Genomic DNA, 27,056 nt, shown 5'->3' on the forward strand with positions numbered 1-27,056 from the left:
CTCATTCCAAGTAAGTGATGTCACGTTCTCAAATTTGAACAAGGTATACGACATCGAATCCCACCCCCCCCCCCCCCAAACCCCCTCGTAAAAAAATGAATGACACTTTTACACATAATGACAACCAATTATATACATATGAAAGTGCCTGTCGGAAAAAAATACACTGTCATTCTATATATGATATATAAGAAAAATTCAGAGAACCTATCAAATGATTTTTAGACTATTAGGATTTTAAAGTTAATTTATTAGAATAGGATAACGTCACTGCTAAAGGGTAATGCATTAATTCACACACACATTTATGTATTATAGATATGGGATGTGATGTACTATATGGAAACATTCAAAATTAAACAGACAATACCATTTAATTAAAGTATGGGTGTATATTAAGATATGAATACCGTTTTATAAGATATGACGCTGAGCAATATTATCAAAGATTAAGTCATAAAACATCTTTATCCTAAACTGTTTTTGCAGTTTAGAGATCAATGTAGGATATCAGATAATGAACATTTCGGGAAACTTGTATTATATTCCCAAGTCTGGAAAAGTAAATTAAAACCATACATTCATTGACCTGCAGAACTATTTCTGATATTCTGTAGTGAAAATGAAGAGATATCCGATACAGGTTACAGTTAATAAACACTAAAACGAGATATTTATAAAAGTTCCACGAATATGCTTCCTGCAGGTGGCCATGGGTGATTATATCCTCACGCAATCATACAACATTATTTTCATCATTAATGCACACATGTACTTATTTACATGAGGCTGAAACACGTAACATGATGATCATCTATTTGCCACGTAATTTAGAAAGTATCTATATTTATAACATCATAAAACAGGTAGAATTTTTACTATTATCTCATTTGATAATTACCTCGGGACACTCTATTTTAACATCTAGATTGGCTCTATCAAAATAACATACTCCAACAGTGTTTACCTCAGTATTATCGCCCGATCGGTCTAGCGAGATATATGATGATGTGTAAAGCCTAGCGAGAAATGTGTAGCGAAATGTGATCACCGAATCCATAGCGAAAATTATTCTAAAATTAATAACAAAGACTTCAACAAAGTCTAGGCGAAAATTAACACGATGTTGCGCCAGCTGTTCCTCTGTCTTCAGTTTCTTTGTACTGTTTATCTCTTTGACTTCGCGGAAACTTTATTTCGTGGTGTTCAGAAATATTATTCACGAAGGCTGATCAAGAAATTACTTTAAATGTGCGAATGATGAACTGTTAAAGACATGGACTCTGCAAGAATCCGATATAGGTAGCCGAGTCAAAATGGATGCCATCCAGAATTATTTAAGTATTAATGATAGCGAGGAATTTGAATTCCGATTGACTTTTCATGCGTATTGACGCGAAGATAAACCCCCGCGAAATTTCAGACATTTTACCGATTCTTATTTTGAAAAAACGGACAACTAGGCAACATTTAGTAGTTGTTATGAATGACTCATAATGAAATGATTTAATCGTTTCACACAGGTTTATACAAATTCATTTATACAAATCTCACCAAAATCTTTGCAACCGATGTGTAGAAGGTTGTTTTGATATTACAGAGTACGTAAACTACCAGCATTGTGATTTCTGTTAAGGTTTGTATATATGAATTATAGAAATTTAAACTAATATTATTTCATAGGTCTTACGCTGTATAAAATAGACGTTTAAATAAATATATATATATCAGAGAAGATTTAATATCATTTTATCTCTGGTGCAATATTGCAACAATAAAATTATATATTTTCCCATGACTAGTCTATCTTCAGTTAAACAAAAGTTGATATTTATTTGATCACGTGGTCGGATACCTCTGCTCTCCTCATTAGGACGTCTGGTTATACTAGCATCTGTAGGACGTTCTGTAGGTACTGGCGTTCCTTCAAAGACACATATGACGTCACAGTACGTGGAGGACAAATAAACAGTGTCAGAAAAAAACAAGACAATTTAGTACAAAGAAAACACTTAGTGATTATACAGTGCCAAGCATACATTCATTAACCATACGTTATTCACTTTTACCAATATTTGGTCAATTTCCAATTAAATGAATTTGAGTAAATATTTGTTCGGTATTTAAACATACTTTTTTTCTTAAAAAGTGAGTAACAACGGTTGTGCTGATGAATAAAAACAAAACAAATACACTCCGGTCATGTTGTGATACTTGTATAAAAAAAACGCGCATCTATTTTGAAGAATTTCTGAACAATGAAAGCAAATCATAAAGATTCTAGCATCTTTTACTGCCATCAAAGAAGCACGATGAAATCTTTCTGCTTGTTTATCTAATTTGAATATATAATAATTTTATAGCCGTCGCTGTTTTTCTGTTGTTGTTTATTATTCAGAACATCGAGAAAATATCAACAGGTCAACACAATCATAATCCGAACTCTAATTACATAAAACTAGGGCAAAATATGAACAAAAGAAAGATTAAAAGAAGAATTTGACCATGTGCTTCAGATACGTAAGCGTCTTCTGCTTCATCGACGACACCCGCCATGTAAATCTTGGTCAATCCAAGTAAGTAATATTACGTTCTCAAATGAGAACAAGGTATACAACACCGGAACCAATAGGCAACCTATTGGGCATCAAACGAGAAGCGTGACACTGTCAAAGTCCTAGCTTTTTATCACATTATAGAATATATAGACAGTTTTATCTGCATTGCAACCCTCAAGGAGCAACAGTTAATAAAAAAAATAACAGGACGGCTATTTCATTGATTAATGTTTCGGACATGTTAGAAATTATTTTATAGAAACATGAAATCCAGGAGAAATTTGATCTTAGCCTGGTACCTCTGTCACCATCCGTTGAAGAAACAGATGGTCGAGCGGTAGAACGTTCCGACGGAAGTGTAGGGCGTCTGGTAGGATAATGGGGTCGTCGCGTCGACATCGGATATTTAGATGGGCGAGTCGGAGGATACCGTGGACGTGCTGTTTGTTCATTTAATGACACAAATGACATCACAGGCAGTGAAGGACACACAAAAGGACATCACAGTGCCGTGGGTGCAAAGTGGAAACAAAACAATCAGTGAAATATTGAATAATTAAAAAGATATAAAACATTAATGTCAATGCAATTTTTAATGCATCCGAACCTCGTTATCTCGAACTTGTATTACTCGAAGACCTCGTTCAACAATAAACATTTCGTAGGTCCCTGCCTAGCTTTACACAAAACATTCGAACTCACTTAGATTGAATATTCGGTTATCTTGAAGCTTTCCCATTGTCCCGCCGAATTCGAGATACCGAGGTCCGACTTGATGCAAAACACATCTAACATAAAATAACATACAGAAATATTTTGCGTTTACCCATAAAACAGGATTGATTTTGATAATTTCAAATCAAAATAAATATTGGTACTCGGTTTGGTAAACATATTATTGAAAAGTTCTGATTAATATTTTTAAAAGTTAATTTATATTGTTTTCGGTATTTAATCAGAATATAACAATAGGAATCACCGTAAATCTGGTATTTTTCTTTAAGCTTTCAACACGACATTTAGCGATTGTAAATAAAGATAAGTGACATCATTATTGATTGACAAACATGTATCATAAGAAACTTCATGTTTAGATAAGCGTCAAAGCATCTTTTTTATTTTCTTTACATGAAAACAATCTGAATATTACAAGAATAAAATTGCACAAATGAGCTAAAATTACAAAATTTTGTAGACAGTTTTCATTATTCATTTATGTATTATAATGCGTGATGAGATAACTTTTCAAACTGGCATTTACAGCAAATGTTATATATGTTCTAATTGCAATATACTTAGAAAGAATGTCTGGTGTAGACAGAATTAGAAGAGCTTTCATGAGTTAATTATAAACATGACTGACGACTTTATGACAACAACCTGAGCGGTAGTCATGGTCTGATAATTAGTTTTCATATTTTACAAAACGTATTATCAGAAATCGTGAAAAGTTTAATTTGAGAAAATCCGTTTTTAGTTACCCGCTTTTTTTGCATTTCAGATTTGTCTTTGGTGGTTTCGACAGTGTCGAACAAACAATTAATTAATGCATTTGTATGTTGTTGAGAGAGTGACCCTAAAGCTTACACATTACAGTGACAGTCTTATCGATACAAACTCTACAAAGAACAACAGAATACACTGGATCTTACAATTATCTACAAAGATGAAAGATAACTACGTATACAGAAATATATATAAACAGTAACATATACAAAAATAACACTAAAAATTACTTCTTAATTACCCCCAGTTGATTTCGTTATCATTTGTGGTACAATGCTGTATTCTGATGTTATTTTATGAAGACAGATTGGTAAAGAAGATGCATGAAAAATGAAGTTACCAGATAGGTAAGCGAACGCATAAAAAACTATAAGTAATAAAGTGCGCGGTACAGTTAATAATGATTGAACACCGCGTGACTGAAGTACGCGCAGTCTTGCAGCTGTGATTGATATACCTGTAGTAGTAGGCGCTCTTGTTGGTGCAGCAGTTGGTTGGGGCGTGGTTGGTTTGGGTGTGGTTGGTGTGGGCGTGGTTGCTTTCGCTGAACACATTCAACACAGATGTGACACGCACATTGAAAGACGGACACACAGAGATGAAGTGAAACAAAATACTATTAAATATTATGAATCATATAGGGTGGCTAATGATAAAATTCAATGAAAACCATATTACCACAGAAATACTGCATAATTCGTTTGTTAAAGAATGTGATATTTATCTAATACTGTCTAGTAGTTTAATCATATTGTAACGTCTAAATGAGTTTAACATGTTTATGATAAAATTAATTGACCATCAACGAACATTTCGCCAAGCTTCATGTTAAAGCCATACAACAGTAACAAAATTTAAATAGATTTCTTAGAAAGAAATTGATTAAGTTTTTGACACTTCATCGATTCGTTTGCTTTGTTCTAAAATTCATCACATCATCGGAAGGCTAGATTGTATAAATGGCCGGGTACTATTGTACTGATATTGTGTAGAAAAGCACAACATGTACCTGTGGTTGTTGATCTTCTCGTAGGAAGCGTTCGCTCTGCTAAATGAACGATAAAGAGCAGACTTGTTACTTAAGAGAAACGCATTGGATTTAATTCGAATTCTCAAAGTAAACGATCTCATGTATGTAGACATTTTCTAAAACTTGTTCTGTGATTTTTGCACTTTAATTTTTTCACTATGATTTTGTGTGTTTGGTTTTATATATAATTATATTAAAAAAAAAAAAAAAAAGATTTTATAACACAAGGAAATGCCTGGAGATGTAGATCGCCACTTTCAGTGAAAACCAAAAAAATCTTATCTACATATTTTTTCTAAATTATCAAATATTTGCCAAAAATGTATGAAAAAAACAATTTTCAAAATTGATGACGTGATTAAAATCATCACTGATAAGAAAGATAGATCTTGAACATAGAAATGCGTATCAAATTCGATAAAACGTTTACATCGAGAGGGAAATGTCTTTTATTATATATTATCTATCTATTAATAATGAACGATATTGAAATCGATATCAGGTTTCCGAAAACGAGGCAATGAAGCGATATGATGTAGAACAAGAACAAGCTAATATCTAAAGTCCACTGACCTAGTAAAATGACTTTGTTCGAATTTTGTTATCCGTTAAGATAGGAAGTTATTTGTACAAGTTTTTGACTAGAAAAGAACGAACTCAGCACGAAGACAAAACAACATAACAGACATGAAGAACTGAATATCACAAAAAAGATCACGATAAACAGGCAATGAATTGAATTTAAATGTCTTTCTGAATCTTGGTTTACAACTGGAATGATGCAATGTTGCATTATTTGTACTAACTTGATAAAACAACTAAACATTTTGTGTCACACCTATTTTTGCTTGATGTTGATAGATGATAGACAGTATCAACATCCCAAGGAATAGCGTCATGTATTGTAAGTACATAAGTAGATACATATATAGGTACTCCACAATATACGTATACTGAAACAATGGATTCAACAATTAGCAAACACACCAATAATTTTGTTACATATAATAGTAAACAAACGTGGGAAATACGTGATGTCTATTTTTTATATTTGATTGTAAAGAGCAACAACAACGTATGGTTAACTTGATAAGGAAGTGAGTGGACCGTGGCGACATATGTATTCTAATACTGAAGTTATGCTTGATTGTCAAACAAAAAAAAAAAAAAAAAAAAAAAAAACAATGCCAGATCTGGAAAGTTAATACTTTTGTTAATACAAAATATGTCTTCAGCTCTCGCTGGAAAAAATACAATGCTGTTTGAAGGGTGAATAAAGATATACCTAGTAAATCTGACGTAAAGAAATGACTATTACGAAATCTGCATTCAGTTGTCAATTTTGGGAATTGACGTTTCGTTTTTTATTATAATAAGAGCATACAGTAATTAATTGTATATCATGGCCACTATATATGTTCACATATAGAAATCTCAATATTTACACGTAACAGTCAGTAAGTTAAGTGCAAGCATGCATATGTTGTGCAAAACGAAAGTACTGTTTGATTGACATCAAACTGATACTTACATATCAAAGAGATAACGTAAGCGTTTACATAATAAACAAAACAATCTGTAGAAATGAAGGATGCTCCCTGAACGCTAGTTCAAAAAGTTCTAATTTTGACAAAAATTAAATATGAAAAATAAGAAAGGGCAATAACTCCTAAATTATACAAAAGAGAGCAATTTTTTTTGTACATTGCCCAATTATCTCCCTACCGATATTTAATTTTTATTGACGGCGGAATGAATGTACAATGTGGCGACTATATACTCGCCTTCGGGAAGCATAATAAAAACCAATGGTCAACAATTACACATCAGATTGTGTACAATTAGTCGATGTAATGATGGATTGAAATAAAACTAACCTGGACATAGGGACTTGAATACTTTCTTCTCAAATCCTTCCAGTTCGTCAAAGCTGTTAACGACGAAGCTGTTGCTGGAGGCCGGCGGGGTTGCAATTGCGAAAAGTTCGGTTGTGTCCAGCAGTCCGATACCAACGGTGTAGACAAAGATTCCGTCCCCATGGGCTGACTCAGCTTCCGGTATTGTTCGGCGGGAGTTGATGTTCGATACGCCGTCAGTGATGACGATAGCGATGTTCATGACGTCAGGTCGGTCACCATTTGCAGAGGTGAACATTTCCTGTCTCATCGTACGGAGGCCATCAGCGGTATTTGTGCTGCCATATGTATATTGAATGTTGTCAATAGCTTCGAACATACTGGCCCGTGTGTTAAAGGAGTTGAGTTGAAACTGAATCTCGACACCTGTGCTGTAGATGAGAATACCAGCTCGTACAGCACCCGAATCAATATCTGTGTTGGACAGAAGTTGTTTGACAAAGTTGATCTGTTTCTGGAAGTTATCTACACCTACACTTGTTGATGAGTCGATGACGAAGACGATGTCCACACGAGCAAGACCACATCCACCTGAATTATTGCGAAATTATTCATAAAATCTACTTTCATATTGATTCTTTTCTACCAAGAAAACAATTAAAAATATTGGTCCAGTATATACGCATATCGATTTTACCTAAAAAGACAAGGAAATAGGTATTACAGATATATAAACGAATTCAATTTGTTTTAGTTTATGTTTGTTTGACTACAAAATGAATAAAAAAGTTATCAATTATTTCATCATGAACTTTATCAATTAGACATATTATTGATAAAGGTTCGCTATATACAGAGGTGTAGTACTTGTATACATGTGACGTCACATATAAACTTACTAGCTGTCGGAGTAGGAGTTGGAATGGGCGGTTCTGGTACGACAAAGAAAACTCGTCATATCATATCAATGTAAAGATAGATTATCATTTTGAATGAAATATACATTTTTGCTACATTTTATGTCAATTTTGAAAATATGATATTCAATGGAAAAAAAGATTAAACTTTATTTCAGCAATTTAAAAAACATCGTTTTAACTTTTTTTGGTGTGAAAATTCATGCACACAATTACATTGATCCATTATTCATAGTTATCTGAATATCATTTACTTTATTATGTAAGTCAGTATAATTGTTATAACGGTATATGTGTTACAAGTGCAGTTTAACTATTGCGGGTGAGGTATGTTAGGCACAGAGGAATGATTCGTATATTCAACATAGAATGGTATCAACGCTTTTGTAAAGCATACATTTAACATAGAAAGACGAACAAATCGATGAGATGGTAAACAGTTTACACGACAAAGGATGATTACAAATTTTTTACAAGTAGTGGAAACGGCACATCGATCTTAATGTAAAACAAATAACAAACCTTGTTATCGTTATAATTGACAAAACAAACACAGAACATTAACCGAGGTGATGATACAGAAACTCCCCTTCAAAATACAATACATGATAGCTCCGTCCTAAAAGACATAAAATGGCGTTCGAACTTGATATATATATATATATATACACAAGAATTATTTAACCAATAGAATATGGTAAATATAAGTTATAAACATGAAAATCGTAAAACCCTGTTTAAAAGAATGTAATTCACATAAAAGTTACCTGAAAAGAAAAATATTACAGTTCATATTTTTAAAATTTTCATTTCCAATGATGATTGCCATTGTACTTGGGCAGTTTTTTAAAACAATTTCTAGAATTTATATAACCAGACACTGATTCTATATATCACGTTGAAACTACATATATCTAAATATCCTTTCCTGGTCTCCACTAATATCTTCTCTGCATTAACGTATTCAATTCAATTCCAAAATAACACGCTTCGGTTGCGAAAATACGCGCACACTTCCAACCGCGATGTAATACATAAAAAAAACCGATATTCGGTCCCAAGCAGAGGAGGTTCATATCCTCGGAACATTTCTGTGGATTAATACACCAACATAAACATGTAAACAGGGAAACAAAACATCATTTGTTATCAATCATGCGTGCTATGAATCGGATGACGGATAAAACACTTTCTATAATTCAAAGGGTTATCATATGTAAATCGACACAAATGTTAAACATTCAAACTAAACATTGTTCCTGAAATGAAAGGATAGGACTTGAGGAATATCCATGTACAGATGCAATTAAGTTTGATGACATAATGTTCCAACATTTACACACAACATATGTTACCAATAAACGTTTAATTATCGCAAAGTCATGATCAACACATGGTTGCTAAGGGGATATGAAGCGTAACTAAGGGAAACTAATACAATAGATAAGAAATCTCAATGGCATTTTATACAATTTTTCTAAATAATCATTGATATATATTATAAATATATATTGATAAATCAATATAAAGAAAATATAAACATAAAAAACATGTATGTATTATACATATGTTTCAAGCATAAAGCTATTACAAGAATACGTCACATGATGCACGTGAAGTTTGCGACGTAAACGCAACATTAACGTTCCTTTCGAAAACATTTCTATTACACAAAGAAAACAATTTGGACGCAATAAACATATTACTGTCTACAATGGTTCATTCAAATTGTAAATCGATATGTAAGGTAGTATTATAGATAGGCAGATTTGTCAGGATGTAAGCATTCCAGACGTAATGAAAACCATACGAGGCACCTGTACATTAATACACAGAAAACAATAAACATGACTGAATGCAATCAACATAGAACACCTGTACACAAATACACAACAGGGGAAGACAAAAAATGTGGTGAGCTGCAACCCACATTTGATCTGACCTCTGACCTCATTCACCACGTTACCTGTTTCTATCGCAGTTGATGTACCAATAGTTGTGGTTGTGGACGGACTCGTAGTTGTTGTCATGGTAGCAGTAGTGGTAGTAGTAGTGGTAGCAGTAGTAGTACGTACACGTGTGGACACTATTAGCACACAGAACAATTCATATGTACGGGACATTATTGACGTTACACGTGTGGCAAATGTTAAACACACACACACACACACACACACACACACACACACACACACACACACACCCCACACACAGAGAGACAGAGAGAGACAGAGAGAGACAGAACACACAAACACACATACAAACAGAACACACGCATACAGACTGAACACACACGCACACATACACACACTTATACACACACAAAGAGAGAGAGAGAGAGAGAGAGAGAGAGAGAGAGAGAGAGAGAGATTGCTCACATATATATTTGATTTAAAACATTTAGCATAATATACAATATACAATTTATCAGTCACAATATGTGATCACGATTCTGACACATCAACAGAAAGTGATTTACGTGTACAGAACGCATTTACGCGTGCCAGTGTATAACATGTGCATGATAACGTATCCATTCCAAACATTTAACACAACGATTAAACCTCATAGGACCACATGATTGAGCATTCCAAAGTTAGTATCATTCATTCGAAATCTACACTTTGTGGATTCATTCTATGTTAATATATTTCCACCTAACAAAGCACTTAGTTTAGAACCTTTACTGAGAACAAAAGAGATAATAATGCGATTTGATCATAAATCAGATAAAATAAATTCACATCTGCATAAATAAAAATGTAAGGTCTGTAGCTATAAATACCTGGACATATCGACGAAAATATTTGTTCGTCAAGTCCCTGGAGATCTTCAAAACTTTGAACATTGAAAACATTATCTTCTGGGGGTTCTGAAGCCATTTCCTCTAACTCCCTCGTGTCAACAAGACCGATACCAACAACATACACATGAATTCCCTCGTCCCTGGCCAGCACAGCTTCAGGGATAGTCCTCTGGGAGTTGATGTTCGACACGCCGTCCGTGATGATAATAGCCACGTTTTTCACGTCTGGTCTGTCTCCGTTTCCATACGTAAACATATCCGATCGCATAACTTTAATACCGTCTGCCGTGTTTGTGCTTCCATACTGGTATTCGATGTCATCTATAGCAGCATTGACTTCCGCTTTGGTTGAAAAGCTGTTTAGTTGGAATTGGACGTTTACTTCGCTGCTATATAACAGTACACCGACCCGTACACTCCCGCTATCTATATCGGCGTCTTTGACGAAGGATTTTAAGAAATTGAGAGTTTTGCCAAAGTTTTCCACACCAACGCTTGTGGAAGAATCCACCAGGAAGACTAAATCCACATCTGACAGTCCGCATGATGACGGCGCTGAAACAATGCAGAAATAATGCAGTATAACTCAACTTGATAGGAGTATTCACGTACAAAGAAACTTTTTCCAATGCCGTATTTCATCTTAAGACGTTACGTTGTTGTGTCATCAGTAGGGCAGAAAACACTTAACTTTTAGAAAACCTTTTCCCATCTTCTTTAACCTAAATTAAATGATTTCAGTGTTTATTTATTACAAGTAACACTTTTATTGAGTCCTACGAAACGACAGATAAGTGATGGTATTGTTATATACATCGTCAGATTCAACTTTATTTTCATATATAATGTTTTTACATATTCTATATCAATGATCTTTGCAGGATAAATGCTTGCCTTGCATTTGGAAATCCAAAGAATATCAAACACTTACATAAAGTTATCCCGTTAGAATAATCAAACTAAGTGCATTTATTATAATTGTCTTCAAAAATAAATAAATAGGTGGTATTTTTTGCGAGTCAAAATGTTCGAGTTTTTCTTTTAAAACTATCGAATTATAACTGACCTAAATACAATTCACTTTCTGGATGTAAAATGACATACTATATACATAGGTAGCTCATTATCTCACGAACTAAAAGTTCGTTATCATTTTAATGTACCGCGAAACAGCGAAAATATTATCCCCGCGAAAATAACTGGCTATACGGTGATTGAGTAGATAAGTAAATACAACCCTTAAATATTGTCATCACAGGTGGATATAGAAAATAATGGAAGCTACTTGAGATATTTCTACCTTTTCATTCACAATGTACACGAAATGAGTAGCGGCCATCTCGAACAATTATATCAGCTAGGGAATTGAAATTCAGATTACTTTGTATCAGTCGTGTTTTTATGTGATAACCGGCTCAGATTTCACCTGGAGCGTGTGAAGCTATTTCCTATATGATATCAGTTCATTTTACTCTGGGTTGTTCATTCTATGCAGACCAGACGACAGGTGTATAGAACATGACCTGTTCATACTGAATATCTGATGACAATACACGAGCTCTGTTTACAATTCACATTCACAATACAGAATTTAAACCCGTAACATTTTCTTTTACATTCTGATCATCTCGAATTTACAAAATGTTTGTTACTCGCTGTAAATGTAGATTACACAATTAAACAAACATTTAAATTTCACTTGAAAAGTCACTGGCTGTTGATAAAAAATATCGAAATTTTCTATATTGTTTGTCCTAAAGTTGAAGTAGAATTCTGCGGTGTACGATTACAATCACCTGTTAACGTCTTACAAAGATTGATAAAAACAGAGAAATTCTCATGTACAATGTATCGATATAAAGCTCCTTTAATCCAAACATAACCTTACCTTAACCTCCCCACGTCGATAAAAAAATATAAAAAATAATAAATTCCAGACGTTTCGTATGAATTGATAACGACGCTATTTACTTAGGCCTAAAATAAACGTTAATGCTTTGTATTACAAATAATCCCGTATTAGGTAAATATGACACAGTTACACAACGGTATTTATTTAACAAGAGTGATGTAGGTAGAATACTTAAGCAGGAAAACAAGAAGAATATTAAACAGGATCAAAGTGATTGTGTTCTCGTGCTGTTATGAACTGCTATCCCCATATATACATTTGTCAAATTCATTCTGACAATTTTCCAAATCAAGGCATTTTTGCTTTATACGAACTACTGTAAACTGCGAAACTTTCGTCAATTGTGTCATCATGACATTTCTATATATGCAAAACTTCGTTCGTTTCGCTCCCTTGATATTTGTACATGAACAAATATTTGTTCATGTGGAAACTGTCGTCCGTTTCTCTCTTTTGATATTTGTGTACAGAGAAACTGTCGTCCGTTTCTCTCTTTTGATATTTGTGTACAGAGAAACTGTCGTCCGTTTCTCTCTTTTGATATTTGTGTACAGAGAAACTGTCGTCCGTTTCTCTCTTTTGATATTTGTGTACAGAGAAACTGTCGTACGTTTCTCTCTTTTGATATTTGTGTACAGAGAAACTGTCGTACGTTTCTCTCTTTTGATATTTGTGTACAGAGAAACTGTCGTCCGTTTCTCTCATTTGATATTTGTGTACAGAGAAACTGTCGTCCGTTTCTCTCTTGATATTTGTGTACAGAGAAACTGTCGTCCGTTTCTCTCTTGGTATTTGTGTACAGAGAAACTGTCGTCCGTTTCTCTCTTGATATTTGTGTACAGAGAAACTGTCGTCCGTTTCTCTCTTGATATTTGTGTATAGAGAAACTGTCGTCCGTTTCTCCCTCTTGACATCAGAGCAAAAACAAATAGTAAACTAAATGTGAACTTAAGCTGAGATATTTTTATTGTAGTTTAGACCCATCTATTTAACTCTGATTGACGCGAGGGCGAAAAAGAAACCAAAAGCACATATTGTACTATATACGAATTACTTACAGACAAATGAGGAAGTAAGTAGGTATGGATGACTACTCCGGCTATCTAAGGCGTTTATGTTACAGAGTCAACCATGCTGTTAAACCATTCAAGGGTAATGTTTGATGTGTATTGTAACCTCAACGGACTGTGATAGGAAGGTGGACAGTACCACACCAGTACGTCTGTTATATAGTGTTAGCTGAACGTGTTATGAAGGTGGACAGGACCACAAGAGTATGTCTGTTTGTTATACTGTGTGACCTGAACTGTCTCTGTGTTATCAAGGTGGACAGGACCACATCATTATGTCTGTCTGTATTACAGTGTTACCTGCATCATTATGTCTGTCTGTATTACAGTGTTACCTGAAATGGCTGTGTGTTATCAAGATGGACAGGACCACATCAGTATGCCTGTCTTATATTATAATTTTATTTATTTTACAACAATTGCGAAACAAGTTATGTCAACTTATACTAATCACTCTTGTTGGCCCGGATGTAAGCGCGCGAGGGGTCTTATTGTGGGAGGAAACCGGAGAACCCGGGGAAAACCCACGTGGTCGGGCACGTAACCTCTTACCTTTTCACGTCCGTTCCGGGAATCGAACCCCGGTCGGCTAGGTGAAAGGCAAGTGTGTTACCACTGCGCCATCCTACCACCCCATATGTCTGTCTGTATTACAGTGTTACCTGAAATGGCTGTGTGTTATCAAGATGGACAGGACCACATCAGTATGTCTGTCTGTATTTCAGTGTTACCTGAAATGGCTGTGTGTTATCAAGATGGACAGGACCACATCAGTACCTCTTAAAATCTGGATATCATCCAATGTATGATTACGTTAAGAAAATAATAATAAAAAGTCACCGTTATCAGTACGTATGATTTGATATTAAGGGCGACAATTAAGTTTGAATAGATATCCTTTTCAATAGGCTTATACTTCCCAAAACTGTTCGTTATAGATCTGTTGACGTCAATTTCTTTTGAACCAAGCAGCAAGAAGTGCTTTAATGTCTGACGTCAATATACCGTTACATCTAAGTAATTGTTTTCCTGACAACATCTCTATGACGCGCCTTCTTTCAGTGTGTTTCCTTGCTAAGTTACACTCTGTCTGTGTATATTCAACTAAGTCCTGTTCAACGTCAAGATAAGCCCGACATCGATACTTCCTAACACCTAACAGAAACCTTGTTTACCACTGAACTGTCGAAGGCAAGCAAGGTTTCAGGATTCAATAATCAGTTCGTCCTTGTTTATAAGTTTAGAATTACGGTTACCACGAAGCAAAGAGTAATTAGTTAATTAATAAAGGAGGAGTTTCAGTACCGGATCAAAATAAAACACATGTCATTGTTGAAAACACTCAGGCCATAAATGTGATGTTTGATGTTTTGTGACGAGCAGATAACTCCAGTATCAAATAAAGTGGGTGTTGATGTATAGAATGAGGAATGAGCTGAAATGTTTTGTGAAATTCAACACGGATTATTTTCAGCATGCACATCCTTGATACACATGGGGTTACAATCACTTTCGATCTCTGCACCCTAGGAACATGTAATGGCAAATTAAAAGCACAAACGGAGTAATTTGATTGGTTGCAGCAACACAAATGACCAACCACAGGCTAATACGCTCCTGTTGAAGATTACAAAGAAGCGACACCCAACTTCAATACCATTACAATATACCGTTATGCGACATCGAAATTCGTTTGATAAACATCAAATGATCAAACTAATCTTTTCGTCTTGTCTACAAGGTGGCGCACATGGAACCTTCAATTTTGTCCTGGCATGTTGCAGGGCTGCGGTAGGAGAAAGTGACCGTAAACCCCTGGGGTACCAATGGTGCAGAATACTGTGATGAATATCATTATAGTTATTCTTCAGTTTGTGTCATGTATGATTTTAACATACATCGCTCCGTCTATTGACAAAAATACCTGTCTTGGGAAGTTCTTACTATTTGGTTGTGAATTAGTACCTAGCTCTTGGTAGAATTTGTTGGTACGATATGGGTGTGGAGTAAGATCATTTTCATTGGAGCAACGACAGCTGTGTCTGATATCCTAACCCAACATAATCAGATGTATAATATGTGTAGCTAACAATCAATACACCACTTTATATTAGACCCAGGAACTCTTTTGCTATCAGAAATGTTAAAATGGGTGTGTCAGCAAAATAGAGAAAGAGATATATTTATAAATGTCATATCGAAAATTTAACTCAGTTCCGCTCTATCAATTTAGTTTTACTTAGTTTGACATTCGGTATATCTCTTCTAGCTTCCACATTAGTAATTTATCAGATGTTCGGTATCCCTTTCTTAATGACAATCTTGAAAAACTATCATACTACGAGTAAAATTAAACGGGAACCTGACACAGTTGGTAATACTTTTGATATGCCTGTTTTAGAACAGCTCTAACAATGTATCACTTTTTTGGAATATCTCCTCAAGATTAACAATCCAATTAAAATGCACAAGTCAGAAATTTAAGTACAAAATAGATAACGTTTTATTTAGGTATATATGTATCAGGTAAATGTGATAAATAAGTGGATTTTGTTATGTAATATAAACCCGAATATTAAAGTTGTTTTCTGTCTCTCAATATGTTTGTTTTGTGTGTGTCTATATGTGTCTGTACATGCCTGTCGGCCTCAATCAAGAACATGCTAATGTATAAGACTACAAATGAAGTTTTTTTCTAACATTAACATATTCCTTATTTGTTTGACCCTTTTGCAGTTGAATTAAAAAAAACAAAGAAAAAAAAAAGAAATCTACAGTTCGCTAGCAAGATTTATTTACATTATCAGCATGTGAGTTCATTTACACGGTGTCTTAAAAACCTGTCTGAATGAATATTTACACATATCTTACCTTGTGTCGGCGGTGGTAGTGTTGATGGTACAGGTGTAGAGACTGAAAGGAAAGTGTGAACTCGGATGAAGATACATAATCCAACATCTGCATTACACGTTACCGGCATCGTCACATAATTTATCTCAATAGATTTTTATATCAGAATACATTAGTCAAGCCGGTAAGCACAGTGTGGATGGCTTGTGTCTGGAATCCATAAGGAGAGACATATATATCTGGGGCTCTAAATAGTGAATACATCCATTCTAACTGAAATCACAAACACTTTAATAACACCGGACTCAAACACGAGAAATTCTCTTTTAGAAAAGACGGTTTTGTGGAAATAGATTTACATCCTCATCCATGGAATTTATAGGTGCAGTAGAGATCTCATGCACAACATATAAACAGTTATCACATTTGAGGAGGTAGAATCCATGCACAATATACGTATCACCTAACTACACCTACATAGTGGCCTGAGACTCTCGCGTCACCGATCTAGAGATAGAAGGAGCAGTGGAAATGCACCATCTACATTTGTCATTTACTGTGATTACTACTGAACTATGTCTGCCCAGCTGACGGCAGATTCCCCTTGAGTTACGTAATTAGCTCCCGGTGTTTATATACTGATCTTTTGTGACCTCTGTCGTTCATTCAATCTTATATATCTAGCTAATTATTGCCATTGTTGTCGATGTCGAGAGTATGTCGAATGCCAGGTATCATTCAAAGAAACTGTGGTCTTTCATTGGAGAAAAAACAGCGATAGGTTAGTATCAAAATATCCAGTACGTCTGTATTAATCCACGTTGTAGATTCAGTAGAAAATGAGAAAAAAATCTTACGTAATACACACGGACTGTTAACATTTATAGACTGCATGTGACTAGATTACCAAATACACTAATAAACGATTCCTACTTTTGTACGAGGAATTATCTATCAATCCTTCCAGTACCTGTTCTCCGCGAGTTTTGTTAGGAGTAGCATAACAATTGTAGACATCCATGGGCGCAATACTCGGACTGTATCATACCACTGTTTGCTCCTATCCAATACAACATAGATTTAAGCTAGATTTCCCCGTGTGAAATATCCTTGCGTTGTAATAGTATCACTTGTGCAAATCTATATTTTTATTGATAAATTTAGGCTTTCAAATGCGTGGTACCCAAACTATGTAAAACCACTGCTCACAGCACGAATTTCACTGTCGGGATACACGAGCTGTACAATACCACTTCTTCAGACACAGCTTGAATAAGTGTGGTACACGAGCTGTACAATGCTAGTTCTTAATACAGGGCTTTCATAGACGTAGTACCCGCGCTGTACAATACCACTTCTTCAGAAACAACTTGAGGAAGTGTGGTAAACGGGGTGTACGATGCTAATTCTAAATACAGGGCTTTAATAGACGTAGTACCCGCGCTGTACAATACCACTTCTTCAGAAACAACTTGAGGAAGTGTGGTAAACGGGGTGTACGATGCTAATTCTAAATACAGGGCTTTAATAGACGTGGTACCCGCGCTGTACAATACCACTTCTTCAGACACAGCTTGAATAAGTGTGGTAAACGGGGTGTACGATGCTAATTCTAAATACAGGGCTTTAATAGACGTGGTACCCGCGCTGTACAATACCACGTCTTCAGACACAGCTTGAATAAGTGTGATACACGAGCTGTACAATGGTAATTCTAAATACAGGGCTTTAATAGACGTGGTACCCGCGCTCTACAATACCACTCCTTCAGACACAGCTTGAATAAGTGTGGTAAACGGGGTGTACGATACTAAGTCTAAATACAGGGCTTTAATAGACGTAGCACCCGCGCTACAATACCACTACACGGGGTGTACGATACTAAGTCTAAATACAGGGCTTTAATAGACGTAGCACCCGCGCTTTACAATACCACTTCTTCAGACACAGCTTGAATAATACAGGGCTTTAATAGACGTGGTAACCACACTGGTTAAGTCTGTTTTGTACAAAGAAGGCAAACTACCAGTGCTGAGTCGTATCACTGCTGTAAGATAGGTTTTAGTAGCAATTCGAATCTATCTTTTTTAAGCTCAAATAGGTTGATAAAGTGATCGTTTGAAACACAGTTTAAAGGCAGTATATGTAATTTTAGTATCAAATTAAAATAAATTGATTTTTTTTTTGCAACTCAATTCTTAATAAACATATTTTTTTTTCTAAATTTCTACACATTAAAAAATTGAGCCCTCACATTGGCCTCAGGATATTTGAACTAAAGAGATTAAACAGAAAGATTAAATGTATTACAGTTATTCTGAATGAGATTTCTTCATGTTAAGTTTAGATGCTAAACAGATAACATATCTGCTTGATGAATAGCTCAAATTATCGCTATAAAATATTACTTAAGTGTTAAATATCGTGTTAGAAATCATATTGTGTTAGCTGAGATATTGATCAATTTGTGTGCTCCGTGCCTCAAGCACTTTCACTCTCAGAAAAAAAAAAATATATAAACACGAATTATACATATCTGTTTGTAAATCTCTCAATTTGCGCAGAAGTAATGTCACGGTAGGCATATCGCTTTGCTTCATTGTCGACGTAGACACTATTTATCTATACACAATACCAAAGTGACAGCTCTAAATGGGAAGCAATTTATTTTCTCTATATTTATGAGGTGAAGAAGACATACCAGGTAAAACTACATTAACAAGCGGCTTCTTATTTATTTAAACAATTTCATTCTAATACCCCCAGCTCTTATTACAGTATTTCTTTTGAATCCGAGTATGGCATGACCTATGTAATCTCTTAATGTTTAATAATGTACGAAATCATAGACAGCTTATTAATTCCAGGAATCTTAAAGATGATTTACAACTTTTTGAATAATGTCATGCAGATTTTCTTCGGAAAAGGAAAATTAATTTTTCGACATGCAGAAAGTTACCTAATTTTAATAATAATGGTGATCATGATGAAATGTATGCAGACTTTCATATACCAAGTATATCGTCTATTTATGATTCAAATCATGCCTTAACATTATTACAAGAAAAAAGTAAATTTGAATTTGTATATGTTCAGTTCATCGACACTCGATACGTTCATGTAATATAAGACTATGTTATGTCCTTTTCCTTTCAGTCAAAACGACCTTAAAGTAATTATAAAGAGGAATGACAGTAATTTTACACTATGTACCATGTTTTCAGTCAAGACTTCATGAAATGCTCACCGGAACAGTCAAAACGAACCCTGTAGAGATGCTCAAAAAGTGATGCACCGCATTTGTTCCAAACGAAAGGTAAATACTTTTTAGATCATTGTACAGTTGTTGACAAACATCAACATCTTTCAATTCACACTTGAAAAATAAAATACATAGGATTGGATTCACTTATCAAACCACTGCTCGCTCCGACCACCGATTTTAAGTGTCCATTCGTATTATCTAGATTTCACCTTCGCTGGTATCATGCTTACAATTGATTTGGTATCTAACCAGCCAGAGATGATGAGGTCGTATCTTACAGCCGTACGAATATAAGACAGCTTTATTCAAACGTTATATGCAGTTAACGAAGAATTGCAATACACAAACATTCCGAATGGCATACTGCATCATACCAAAAAATTCAAAACTCATGTCATGAAAATGATATCAACAATATGTCATATCAACATTTGATTTACCATCAAACAATATTTGTGAACATTTTCACATTTGAAACAGGCAGCGGGATGATAAGTATTACCTTCAAATAATTTATTTGCTTACCTTGTTCTCGGGAAGGTCCCGTTGTTGGTGGTTCTGTACCTCTGGCACCTATCATATGGCGTTCACAAATGCATTCATGACAGACAAACATTTCAACGAAATACGATATAAGTTTTACAAGAACATTACATTACAATAATAATATAACCGAATAGCGTGTTGTTTAAAGGCAGTGTTTACAGTGACATCATGGACACAAACGATAATGTGAAAGTAAGATATAAATAAAAGTGCAAGCGATTATCTATCTATATATACATGTGATATTAGACACATTAAGCAGTGTATATTTACATACAGGTGACATTAGTAAACATGAATATCGATCAGTCGATCAATAGAAGCTGAAATGAAAAATTTTCATCCTTTACATTTGTGATATATGTCGAATAATATAACTGACCTACCTGGACAGAAGGCGGAAAATATTTTTTTATCAAGACCCTTTAATTCATCGAAACTCTGCACGTTGAAGCTGTTTGCCTCTGGCGGTTGATTGGCTATTGCATCTACTTCCGTCGTATCAGTTAGACCGATACCAATGGAGTACACATGTATCCCGTCACCCCTTGCTCCATCTGCCTCCGGAATGGTACGACGAGAATTAATGTTTGAGACGCCATCGGTAATGACAATACCTACATTCGGAACTCCCTCTCGATCACCATCTGCGGCATTGAACATGTTTCTCATTGTCTGTATAGCGTCTGCAGTATTAGTACTTCCGTAAATATAAGGGATTTTATCAATAGCAGCAAACACTTCAGAAGATGAAGAGAAGGAATTCAAGTTGAACTGAATCTCCACGTTCGAGCTGTATATGAGCATACCCACACGAACACTCCCGGAATCAAGATCAGCATTTCCGAGGAAGTCCTTGCAGAATTGAAGCATCTTGCCATAGTTATCTTCACCAACACTCGTAGAAGAATCCAATATAATTATCAGATCTACTTTGGAAAGACCACAATCTGTAATCGTTTACAAAAATGTATGTCAACTCAACAAATCAAAAGAAGATTTATCAGAAATTTGACAAGAACGGTCACAAAAATAACTGATGAATGAGGAATTTTCTAGGAACTACCAAAGTACGTTCAGTCAATAAATGCCATTGCTTATGTTATCAATTTGGTAGCAATATCTTAAGTTCCCTGTATGGATGGGTGTTGTCTGAATGCGTTCAAGTTAACAAAATTGGTTTATTGGTTTCCTATGTGTGAATGAATTTATAAATATATGTCTTTTTTCAAGGAAGTTATTCGAATTAACAAAATCTGTTCATCGTATGTTTTTAAGGTAAATGAATGTTTTATCTGTATGTGTTCGAGATAATAAAATGTGTTTTCCGTAAGTGTTCGAGTTAGGTGTTTTCCGTATGTTCTGAAGATAAATAAAATCGATTACTTTTTGTGTGCTATAAGTAAGTTTGAGTCAAGTTCAAAATGCTTTTCTGTATAAATATGAGATAAATATGTAAAATATGTTAATGTGTTCATAGTTAAATGTTTTTCTTACCGGACTTTGGAGGCACGGTAGATGAAACAGAATAAGGGCGGGTATAGTGGTTTTAATATAAGTGGAATTAATATTTCTTATCATAGAAACTAGTGAAGAAAATGGGATTGATCATGATTCGCATTAAAAATGCAGTTTAAAATGTCACTGATGTTTAATTGTAGACATAATCGTGTAATTTCTTGGCATGAAATATAAAGGAAAGTGAAAAGCATAAGAGTTGTGTCCCTTGCCGAATAAATGCAATATGAAAAATGTAAAGCATGCCTTCTACTGAGAGGGAAATAAGATTGAAGATTTTAAGACTGATATGTCTAAATCAAATGATAATTTCTGAGTTGTAAACATTTTTAATATATTTTTGTTTTCGGAGATGTTTGTTGTTATTCCTTTAATTTGTTCTATCGGTGTCATTTCCCAGGTCTTTACACCTACGGTTAAAAGGAATGATTTTGATTAAAATGACAAAACATTTGTGTCATCTCGATCTTAATCAATTTCTAGACCTAAACCACACCGTATTATCTTGAAATGAGTAGCAAACATTATTACGCTCATGGTAATCCATTTTTCCATCACAAGTTACCAAACAACTCCAAATAATGTGACTACTGTAGTAAAGAGACTTCAACAAAATCAGTATTAGCATTTTGTGGGTGTTTAAATTTGTAACACTTACATGCTGGAGAATATGGCCTCGGTCTAAATCCTGGCGTTGGTAACTCCGGCACTATCAAAAGCAGGAAAAGTAGTCAAAATGATCAGAACGATTCTTGATTTAGACTTCAATATAAGATTTTTTGATGGAATGATCTTTCTATGAGCTCAGTGAGCACAAATTTCTCAACATCGATACATATTGTCTAAGTTGTAACACACTAAGAGATAAACAATCATTCGACAATTAGCACGTGGTTAAATGCTCTCTTGTGTTTGTAAGTAATGTAAAACTAATAAATTTATAAATAAAATAAAATACTCCCAGGTTCACTAATATCATAACAAACAGTGTATTAAAACTACAATTCCATACCGGATAACACCCACTTTCCTAGGTTTGATACCCCCCCCCCCCCCCCCTCCCCCCATTCCCCGCCCAACAACAACAACACAAACACTTACATGCTTCTAACATCGCTAACTCGTCGTCGATATCCTCCGGTCGGTCAGATATAAGGAACAGACGTTGGTATTCCTCCAGTGGATGTGACGACACCTCGTCCAGTTCACTGTGGTCTCGGAGTCCTACTCCAACCGTGAATAAGTAATTACCGTCATTTTCATTTTTCTCTGCTGCCCGGAATGCTTCGTACCTATCAGTGCTTTCGTCATTTCCGGTAATCAAGAGAATAAAGTTTCTCGCAAAATCTCTGTCGCCATTGTCAGGTCTGAACATCTCCGTTCTCACATAATCTAAAGCAGCCGCGGTGTTGGTCTCCCCTGGCTGATACTGGATATCGTCCATGGCAGCCACAACGCCATCCTTTGTTAAGTAATCGTCCAGCTGGAATTGAGCGGCCTGATCAGTACTGTACCTAAGGAGACCTACTCGGAACCTCCCATCGTTAATACTTAGTTGACCTGCCACCATTTTCGCATAATTACGAATCCATTCGAACTTTTCTGGTGTAACAGACGAATCCAAGACGATGACAAGATCGAACGCTCTTGGATCTGGGAGTTGAGTCACTACAACCACGAAAACATTTGGTATATTATAAAAATGGTAAATGCTTTGTCACAATCTGTAGAATATCAATAGATAATCCATATAGTTAAAAAAATGATTACCCTTAGTTGATTTTTTTAACGTATAAGTTGCTCTAGTATTGAAGTTTGCATTTGTTACATAATACCATATTCCAGAGCATCTAATTTATTAAGATATACTCAAAATAACTGGCGTAATGTCGCTAATATCATCAACATAACAGTTCAAATCAAAATATAAATAATTACTTTATTAAATCGAAACCTGTAAGTTTAACGTTCAATACTTAACCGAATGGTGTTATATATTGTGTGATTTTTAAGCATTACCAACAAAAGTCATTTGTTTTGATGAAAAAAATGCAAGCGTCAAAAACAGGGATTTTGTTTAGAGTATTTCCGTTCCAGGCACTTTCAGAATTAAAATTCATCGCCCCTCCCCCCTCACCCCCAAAGAAAAAAAAACAAAAACAAAAAATAACCCCCAAACAAAATAAAGACAAAACATAACAAAAACAAATCCGATTTGTTATGATGATGAAGAGTTCAAAGAACTATATAATAGAATGGAAATGCATTTCCATAAAACATGCACGTGTTAATTGCATGTTTACCTCTTAGAGTAGTTGTCGGAGTATCAGTAGTTCTTGGCTCTTCTGTCGGTATACGTCCTAACACATACAGACACAGACAGTGCAATAAAGTGTAATACATATTACAATGTAATACATAACAGTTTGTAAGACACAATACACAGTGCTATATATAATACAGGAAATACGTGATACATTGTAATATATAACAAAATAGTACAAAACAATGTGCAATACACGATACATACAGTGTTATACACCACATTAATTAATTCACAATATGGTATTGTACAATAAGAAACATCATACAGTTTTAGAAGAGGTAACAGTTGAATACAATGTCGCATACATATATACCGAACATATTCCCCGGAACAAAAACATACGCCCACGTATATTTATATTCAGATTTTTATATGGGTTTCTGATAAATTGCTATTATGTGAACGAAAATTCCCAATATAGACATATACATTCACAAACGAGTATCCGGGGAAAAGAAAATGCGTAAACGAAAGTGAGTTGTGCAGTGTAATATGTAAATTAGCGTAACAGTAGAGGAAATACAGATTGATCAACATTACATTGAATCCATATAAAGTGGTGCCTAATACGTGACAAAAGCAGTGCAATGTCTCAAGGTAGTAGTTCGCTATAGAAACGGATATGTATGAATATTATTTTCAAAGGAAGAAAAACCTCCACCAGATTGTCTTTTATCATACTAATATTATCGTTCTGGTGTTTTGTATTTGTGTATACCAGTAATCTGAACATACCTGGACAGAGAGAAGAGAAGACCTGGTCACTGAGAGCATTCAACTCGTCAAATGTCTGCACGTTGAAGCTGTTTTCCGATGAGGGTTTGTTAGCGATACCGTCTAACTCCTTCGTGTCTTTCAGACCGATACCAATAGCATACACATGTATGTCTGCATCCCTGGCCCGGTCCGCTTCCGGAATGGTTCTCCGGGAGTTGATGTTGGATACACCGTCTGTTAAGATGATACAGATGTTGGGAACGTCAGCACGGTCTCCATCGGCAGCATTGAACATGTTCCTCATTGTCAGCAGCGCATCAGCGGTGTTCGTACTTCCATAGATATAGGGAATTTCATCGATAGCCTGGTATATTTCAGCCTTTGTTGAATAGGAGTTCAAGTTAAACTGAATTTCTACCCCGGAACTGTAGATCAAGGCACCGACACGTACGTTTCCAGAGTCAATGTCGGCGTTCTTGAGGAAATCCTTACAGAAAGCCAGCATTTTATCGTAGTTTTCCTGTCCTACACTGGTGGAGGCATCGATGATGATGACCAGATCGACTTTGGACAAGGCGCAGTCTACACAAAATAAAAAAAATATTTGTAGTCCAAATTGGACTATTTCATAAATACTCATTAAAGAATTTATATGAAGATAATAAGTTGAAATATCAAATTATATTAACCATTTAGTAGAACTGATGATTACTGATATCATGTGTATATAAGCAATCGATACTAATAATACACTGGATATACTTTAGTCGCATTAGATGTAAGAATAAGTTATCATACCCACGTAATAGGAAGCTTTAGCCGATCTAATGTTCGATATGAAATGAAAGCACTATTTAATCGAGAATTTAATTCCTGATATCAAGGTATTTAACCTCGAATACACCATCTATGTGAAGTTAATCTTTGTTAATATTCCCTTAATAAATTACACGATCCCTTTTAAAAGTAATACTTCTTAGTTGCATTTTAGAATCCGTAAAAATGGAAGATAAAAAACAATAGAAATCGATGTGTGTTCGGTTGCTGGATAAAACCATCAACGAACGTGGATATATACAAGGAAATATCCAATCAAAAAAATGTTGTTCTCATTAAACAGATTTTAAATGCAATGCAAAAAAGTAAGATCATGTTTCAAAATGAGATCATGGTAAACTACGAAGGAAACATCAAGTATACAGACGAACGTCAAACACGGTAAACATCTGTGGAACCAATAGGTGTACTATCGAACATCAGACACTGTAAACGACAGCAGGACCAATAGGTATACTATCGACAGCAAAACCAATAGTTATACTATCGAACATCAGACACTGTAAACGACAGCAAAACCAATAGTTATACTAACGAACATCAGACACTGTAAACGACAGCAGAACCAATAGTTATACTAACGAACATCAGACACTGTAAACGACAGCAAAACTAATAGTTATATTAACGAACATCAGACACTGTAAACGACACCAGGACTAATAGGTATACTATCGAACAACAAACACTGTAAACGACAGCAAAACCAATAGTTATATTAACGAACATCAGACACTGTAAACGACAGCAGGACCATTAGGTATACTATCGAACATCAGACACGGTAAACGACAGCAGAACCAATAGTTATACTAACGAACATCAGACACGGTAAACACGAAGAAACTATCAGATATACAAACGATGACCAGATACCGTAAACAATAGCGGAACCAACACGAGTTCGAAAAATGTCCAGTGTCACACCGCAAAAGGAAACTGTGTTTCCCAATGTCATCATTATTTCCGTATCATCTGAATGAACGATGATTCCCCCAATCAAACCAACTAATGTTACTTACCTGAAGGGGGAGGGAGCGTGATTGGTAATGGAGTGGTAGCTATAGAAACGAAAAAAAAGAACACAGGTTGAACTTAAACAGTGAATTATGTTGTTTGTATACATGATTAAATCGACTATTTTTGGTTCTTTACATTTACCCGGTAGTTAATATGTTATAACACAGTGTTTGGAATTAGACTGATATGCTAATTATGACATATATTTCTTCTATTACTCAAGTCGTATTAAAATACCTTTAAACCTTTCTCTCTGTACCGGACACTATTTGTAGAGAACAGTGATCGAATTCTTTATTCACATGTGTCTTTTCTACAATCT

The 27,056-nt window shown here is 35.1% G+C and overlaps 1 protein-coding gene across 1 annotated transcript in view; it reads right to left on the minus strand.

Annotated features, from left to right (window-relative positions):
• Nucleotides 1-27,056, minus strand: part of LOC132544446 (uncharacterized) — a 250,740-nt gene that overhangs the window by 38,665 nt on the left and 185,019 nt on the right. Inside the window, 16 exon segments of the mRNA XM_060208080.1 lie at nucleotides 1,856-1,924; nucleotides 2,858-2,998; nucleotides 4,522-4,608; nucleotides 5,074-5,112; nucleotides 6,972-7,541; nucleotides 7,850-7,882; nucleotides 9,834-9,953; nucleotides 10,653-11,228; nucleotides 16,527-16,568; nucleotides 20,296-20,343; nucleotides 20,703-21,266; nucleotides 22,493-22,543; nucleotides 22,936-23,502; nucleotides 24,138-24,194; nucleotides 24,896-25,459; nucleotides 26,737-26,775. Of these exon segments, the coding sequence (XP_060064063.1) occupies nucleotides 1,856-1,924; nucleotides 2,858-2,998; nucleotides 4,522-4,608; nucleotides 5,074-5,112; nucleotides 6,972-7,541; nucleotides 7,850-7,882; nucleotides 9,834-9,953; nucleotides 10,653-11,228; nucleotides 16,527-16,568; nucleotides 20,296-20,343; nucleotides 20,703-21,266; nucleotides 22,493-22,543; nucleotides 22,936-23,502; nucleotides 24,138-24,194; nucleotides 24,896-25,459; nucleotides 26,737-26,775 (3,567 nt within the window).

The sequence above is a fragment of the Ylistrum balloti genome, unplaced genomic scaffold (assembly GCF_031769215.1).
Source record: "Ylistrum balloti isolate Yb309-2 unplaced genomic scaffold, AGI_CSIRO_Ybal_v1 Utg369560, whole genome shotgun sequence".
NCBI lineage: Eukaryota > Metazoa > Mollusca > Bivalvia > Pectinida > Pectinidae > Ylistrum > Ylistrum balloti.